Source organism: Nuphar pumila, chromosome 5, assembly GCF_984573655.1.
Source record: "Nuphar pumila chromosome 5, dmNupPumi1.hap1.1, whole genome shotgun sequence".
Lineage (NCBI taxonomy): Eukaryota > Viridiplantae > Streptophyta > Magnoliopsida > Nymphaeales > Nymphaeaceae > Nuphar > Nuphar pumila.
In genome coordinates, this window is record NC_143253.1 from 47,221,972 (window position 1) to 47,228,894 (window position 6,923).

Genomic DNA, 6,923 nt, shown 5'->3' on the forward strand with positions numbered 1-6,923 from the left:
AACCCAGTATTACCATGTATCTTTTCGATCAAAATATTCAATCCTATCATCATGTATCATTCGGGTCCGGGCTTTGTTGGGATGTATTGCAAGTATTTCGGATTCGCATTCAGATCGATTATGATCCGGACCATATCGGATCCATTTTCACCCCGTAGCTTTTAGAGAGGCATTTGGGAGCAGACCAGAGGGAGCCTTTCAGCCATGGAGATCTCTGCAAGCAGCGGAGCCTCTGATGAGAAGAAAAGGAAAAGGAAGGAGAATAAAGACACCAGGAAAATCCATTCCCCGCAACACCATATTTCCGAAAACGCAAAGAGAGGGTGTTTCCTACCTGAGCCGACCTCGGAGTCCCCTCTTTACCCCGATTTCGATCGACCAACATCGCAAGAATGCCGGGAAGTAAGGGACCGTCTGATGGTTCTGCACGGTTTCCCCCAAGAATTCGAGGAGTACAGAAGGAATGCCGACGTGGGTGCCCCTTCTTTCGAAGATTCAACAGCGGTTCAGGTGAAGACCGAGCTTTTTTCCCATGTGGGTTGCGGTGATTCCGGTGGAATTGGTGGCAGGAGCAGCGTTTTGGACGGTTTGATCAGTATCTTGCTCTCTCAGAACACCACTGATGCGAATTCGAGGCGCGCGTTCCTGGCTCTCAAGTCTGTGTTTCCTACATGGGATGATGTGGGTAATCTGGAACTTCTACATGTTAACATGTATGTCGATGTAGTGTTTCCGTGATTTCTGTTGAATTAATGAAGTGCGCAGTTTGAAGTTTTGCATGTTCAAACCTTCTTCGTAGTTTTTTTTTTGGCTTCAGTTATTGCTGTTTGAAGCAATACTTTCGGTAATTTGAACGCATAAAAAGTTCGAATCTAGTTTCTTTTTATGTTATTGAAGTATTGATGTATATGATTTGAATGCATGACTGTTGACTTTTTGTTTTGTTCTTGTAACCTTTTTTAGTTTGTTTTAATGGTTACAGTTGAAGTAAGTTTGTGGGTGATTGTACTTTTAATTGTTGAAGTCTAGTTGGTTTCTTTTTTCCAACAATGATTGATGTTGGAGTGTGTAATGAATGGCCCATCTTCATGGTAAATCTCGACTCTGGTGGGTAATTTTGATACTTTTCCTCGAGTACCGCTTATACATTCTATTCCTTGGTATGAGTAGGAGCTAGTGAATTCCAGAATGTGGAATATTTGGTTAACTTGATTAGTTCTTCAAGGTTTTGTGATTGGTTGATCGAGCCTCAGACTTGTGTTAGAGACATATAATCCACTCTTACGTATCACAAGCTACTATAATAGTTTTCCTTTTACTTTTTGGTTTTTACTGTGCGTTCTGAATAAAGCTCTAGGGGAGAAGGAATATCGGGACTTCAACGAGCAGGAGCATTTGGCAGAATTGTAGAAATTGTAGTGGTGAGGTTGATCAACTTGATCTTAGTGTTGAAAGGGGTATCTTTGTCAATGAAAATGAATGCTACAAGAGAGTTGAATAACCTGTGAAAAACAATTAGAGGTGAAACTTCTTTAGTCATAAAAGATTGGTATTTGGGGTACAGGAAATTGCTTCTTGAGTTCTATTGTGGTGTTTTTTTATGGTAAATGACAATAAGCTTAGTTGTACCTTTCTGAAGCACGCTGCGTTAATCTCAGATTATCCCATTTCTCTGGCTAAGTGGGTGCATCCAGAGACCTCTTTGGTGAAGTAATACCTACGACTAGCTCATAAGTGGTAGTTGATATCTCTAGTTTGCACTGATTTTGTCATCTTAGTGGGGTCTATAACTCAAATTTCAAGGTGTTTGCAAGTTCTGTTTACAACTTTTGGAGTGGTTTTCTGGAGGGTTGGAAGATGCTCATAGTGGTGATTGCTTCTCTGTTCAATGTGGATCCTGATAGCTGTCTCATTTTCTGTCGCTTCAAAAGGTTTTAGATGTAGGTTTATTTTAAATAGTTTGGAATGCTGGGAGAGTGGGATTAGGGACTAAATAATAGAGTTGTATTGGTTCTGGGTTTCTGGAAAATTTTTCCATATGCAAACGAAAATTCCTGCTTGGAATTATTAAAGAAAACATAAAAGAAAACATGAAAAAGAAAACCCCTGGATAGAAAATTAAGAGTCAGGAGCATTTGATCTTCTAGTGATGAAAACAATGTCCTTTCGCTACTTAAAAACCTAACATTCAAATGGTCATCCCATACTTCTATATCCCTTTTGTAGTGTTTGCCATAGTTGACTATCTTGGAAATTTTAAATGGTCTGAATTTTGGAGTAAGCAGCTTCTTTCTATTCAAAACTGCTCCTACTGCATGGGAAGATTGTGATTGAAAAAATTTCACACCTCCAGCATGTTAAAAGCAACAGCTGTTGGTCTCTTTTCCAGTTTTTCCTTTTTCTTTTCTTTTTTGACTTTTCTGACTCTTATGGCCTGTCATGGCTGTGTTTTTTCTTCTTTTCCATGGTTATCCATAAAATTTTCCTCTCCGCATGCCAAGGTTTTAAAAAGTTAAAGGTTAATTGAAGCTGTTGGCCTTTATGATCTTTACATTTTTCAACTTATGGAACTGATGTACTGAAAATGATGGTGTGCATGACTTCCTGAATAGATTTCTGTAGACATGGTTATTTTCCAGTTGGCATTTTCTTACAATGCCAGAGCTTACAAAATTTTCTGTTTGACCCTCAAGAACCTCATGGTCTTTGAATGTTGGAAAAGCAATAGCAGCCTTTATTTTTCTGAAAGCTAGCAACCATAAAGTTATTCTTGTTTTCTTTTTAAATTCCCACTTAAGAGTAGTGGTTGTTGCATCTAATCATGTAAGACATATCTGTGGACAAGTTGCCTGACAATTTAGACCAACATGTTTGGGACTTCCATAGCTCTGATACATGTGCTACATTGCGAGTCTTAACCACAGAAATTTAGACTGGAACTTTGGGTGTATTTTCTTACACTGAAAAAATGAAGCATTCTCTAGTTTTGAGAGAATGATTCTCAGGAGCCATTTTCTCACATTATTGCAAACGTGAGAAAATAGTTCCCTTATGGTTGTATGAGGGAATGCATTAAAAAAGATAAATTCCCCAACTCAGAAAGAGGGTCAAGGAAGTGACTCCAGTTCTAGAGAGAAAGACTCAAAAGTGATCCAAAATAACTTTTGCAAAGTTTTGGCCAATGTGCCCCTTGTGTCCAAACCTAACCCAGGCCTCCTTCAAACTAATATGCTGATGACTGATTCTCTTCCACAACAGTATTGCTGGTTGTTTTATGTGCCAAATAATGGACCGAGTGTGAGTTAATGGTTTTGTCTTGAAGCAGTTGCAATTCTCATCCAGCATAAATATAAAATGAAAAACAGACAAATTATATGTGAGATATATTGTTAATAAAAACCACACGAAAATCAAATGATTTTTATTAAAACTCCATGAGCATCCTCCATTACTTTCACAAAGAAATGGCAGTATGAATCCCTTTCTCCCCTACACCACACACCTCAAGTATCCTGATCAAGTCTCTTTCCATATGGGCTATGTACTCCTAAAATGACTTTGGATCTATCTTCTGCCAGCCGTGACAATCAAACACCACCTGGCTTTAAGTCTGTGGAAACTATAACAAAACCCCATCAGTAGCTTCTCTTAGAGGCTTGTTCGAGTGGGTGTGCAAAAAAGGATTGGTTCTATGTGCTTCACAATGAAACCTCTTTACAAAAGGATAGCATCCAATAAAAGAGATGTTGGAATTATCCATTTGATAGCATAACCTTACATCTTCCATGCAACTTCTTAGTTGTAGTGGAGCCACCAACTTCTTGGATGACATAGTTGGTGAATGGTACAAGGACACACTACCATATGACAGGATGATGTGAATATTGGCCAACAACAGCCTTAAGGCTGACCTCTCGTAAACATCAGGGCCTTATGACCTGGGAGCCTGTCACTAAGACCCTTTCTATTCTGGGATGATTTATTTTATCTATATGATCTACACTGCATATAAGATGATTAAAAAATGCCATCGTTGTTACATGGTCATAGGCCTTCACCTCTGTTTTTATTCCTTTTGATATAGGACTTCCATGTTTTTACAATGCATCAGTAGCTCAGTGTTTTGAAACCTGAAATGTTATGCTTGTTAAATGTCCTACAAAACTAACTCATTTTGGTCATAGGTTTGTGGAACCTACTTTTTTGCTGTTTGATTATATTATTTCTTTATCTCATATTTCATGCAACAATTATGCCTGACGCACTAATCATTTTTCTCATCTAGGTTCATGCTGCTGACCCAAAATCCATTGAGGATGTCATTAGATGTGGTGGTTTGGCACATACAAAGGCCTACAGGATCAAGAATATTTTGAAAACACTTCTTGAGAAGAAAGGGAAATTATGTCTGGAATATTTGAGGGACATGCCCACGGAGAAAATTAAGACTGAGCTCTATCAATTCAAAGGACTTGGCCCTAAAACGGTGATATTTTGTTCAATTTATGAAGATAGAATCGTAGCCTCTGATTTTATTCTTCGTTATGGTTATTGGTTGTAAACCAAAATTCAAAGGCTTTCTTTAAGTTTATATTATAAACTTTTAGCAAGTGGATTTCTGCATGTAGCTTTGATGTCCGTTGCTATTTGTTAATTCAGAACATTCCTGAATTCAAATTGATTATATTTCACGTTACTGGTCTAATGTTTGTCCTTATTCTGATGAATTCTTATCGGTATCATGACAGGTGGCTTGTCTACTGATGTTTCATCTTCAGAAAGATGATTTTCCTGTTGACATTCATGTATGTGTCACTGTCATCTTGATTTTAAATTTTTCATGAAAGTTGTATTTTGTAATTGTTTCTGAAACTAAAGAAATTCAAATTTGGTAATTAGGTATTTCGGATCACAAAATCTATTGGTTGGATCCCTCCTTCTGCAGATCGGGAGAAGGCATATCTTCATCTCAACCAGCGGATTCCTGATGACTTGAAGTTTGATCTGAATTGCCTATTTGTTACTCATGGAAAGCACTGCCAAACATGTGCGAATGGCCGCCAGCCACAACGAGCCCCACTTGGGCCTTGCCCTCTATCAAGTTACCATTCCAACTAGATCAATCACATACAGAGTATTGGTTTTGGAAGTCCCATGATGATGAAAGGGAGCTTGGCTAAAAGGCAGGAGCATGGTTGAATTCCACAATGAAGCTTAAAAAGTTGAAATAGGCAGAAAATTGGTCTTAGAATCAAGAGAGACCATGAAACTAATGGAGTCTCAACTCAGAGGTGCGTTAATCTGTGCCGTAACTTAACAGCCAAGTCCCAAGTTTGTCAGAGAGGTCCTTGTATTGTTTTGAATATTTAAAAGAGGGCAAGCATAAGTTGACAATTTGAGTTGGGTCGCTGGAAAAATACAAAAGTATAGATGTTGCATTCTTTTTTTGGTACATTTCTTATCGAGGCCAAACAAATGAATCGGGTGAGATTTTCTTGTCTTGTGCTGGAATGAATGATGCTGATTCGGGTTTGGCAGGGGAGACGCGCCAGAAGCCATCTTCTTGAGTGTATCCAAAGTACAAAGTGCTTTTCATCACCATCCCTGTGGAGGAACATCTTGTATTTTTTATTTGTATGCCCATTTTCTCAATCTTTCACTTTGTTTAAAGCAGGCAACTAGCTAGATATGCCTAGATACGAATTCTATAAACTAATGATGCACTAATCCAACTACCCATAGAGATCTTCACTTTTCCTTGATTGATTGATAGATTCTAAACATGTCTATTTGGTCCTAACTCTATAAAATCTGATTTTGGCTAACAATGAGATAGGTTGAATCCCCAGCCCTTGACCCGGCTGAATCATGACTAAACTTGGTTCAGGCCAACTCATTTTGGACCTCCATGAATCAGGTTTCATTTCAATCCAAGCCTCACACTGTATAACAATAATATTCAGACTCCTACTTGCCTGAGTCAATAAGACGATCTTGAAAACTTGAGGTGGGTCAACCTGTGTCATGAGTCTTTGTACTGGAGTTCCAATTGCCTTTAAGGAAGGTGTCTTGCCGTAAGCCACTCTACTCAAATGCATATGGACCCAGTTTAGTCAAGCTCAATCTCATAATTTATAAATGACCGTGCCCAGGTTGACTGTCAACTTGCAGTTTAAATCAGTTCCTGCTAGGTCAAGCAACTCAGATCCAATCAAGCTGGCTCTCCAAATCCCAAAGTCTTGGGTCTATCAAGCAAAGTCTAAAAGACTCTAAACAATGCTTAAGACTGCTTAATATATATTATATCTTGAAAAAAATGCTTAAGTCTACTTAGCAATATATTGTTTCTTAAGACTTTTTCTGCTACAATCCCTTTGAAAGAAAACTCTTTTGTAGCATGCTTTAATTGACTAATTTTCACCATGTTGGTGCGGTTCTTCTTTGAGCAATAAGATTGGTCCAGAAGCCCACAGGGTTGGTGCGTTAATGTCAAGCAAGAAAAAATGGATTTACTTTGAGATTGATTGCATGATTGAAAGACTCCTTGTAGGTAGATACGGCCTTCTTGACTTGAAGTGCACTCTTCACCTTGTTGGCATTCACACTTGATGTTGGTTTAAAATATTGGTCACCAAGTGGTCTTGTGGTAATAAACAACTCTTAAACTGCACAGATTGCTTTCCTTGTTCAACAGAAAGAATCCCTTTATTGGTGAAAGTCAAGGGGCGTATCAATTATAATATGGCAAAGTGTTCAGCCCCATAATAGATGAGGAGAGATGAAATGATACAAACTTGTGTCCCATTCCCATCATATTATATGCATTAGCCTTCATTCTAAAGGCTTCTATGGTGCAGTATATATATATGTAACAAAGAAGAAAAGGAAGAAGCTGAGAATTGGTTTCCTTGGTTCCTATTTGT

General features: G+C 38.3%; 1 protein-coding gene across 1 annotated transcript; it reads left to right on the forward strand.

The window, feature by feature from the left end:
* The first annotated feature begins 204 nt into the window (after window positions 1-204).
* Window positions 205-5,118, forward strand: LOC149837514 (DNA glycosylase superfamily protein). Its single transcript, XM_090008055.1, has 4 exons — window positions 205-681; window positions 4,286-4,486; window positions 4,749-4,805; window positions 4,900-5,118. Exons 1-4 carry the CDS (start codon window positions 205-207, stop codon window positions 5,116-5,118), a joined length of 954 nt encoding a protein of 317 aa, XP_089864181.1.
* The last annotated feature ends 1,805 nt before the right edge of the window (window positions 5,119-6,923 follow it).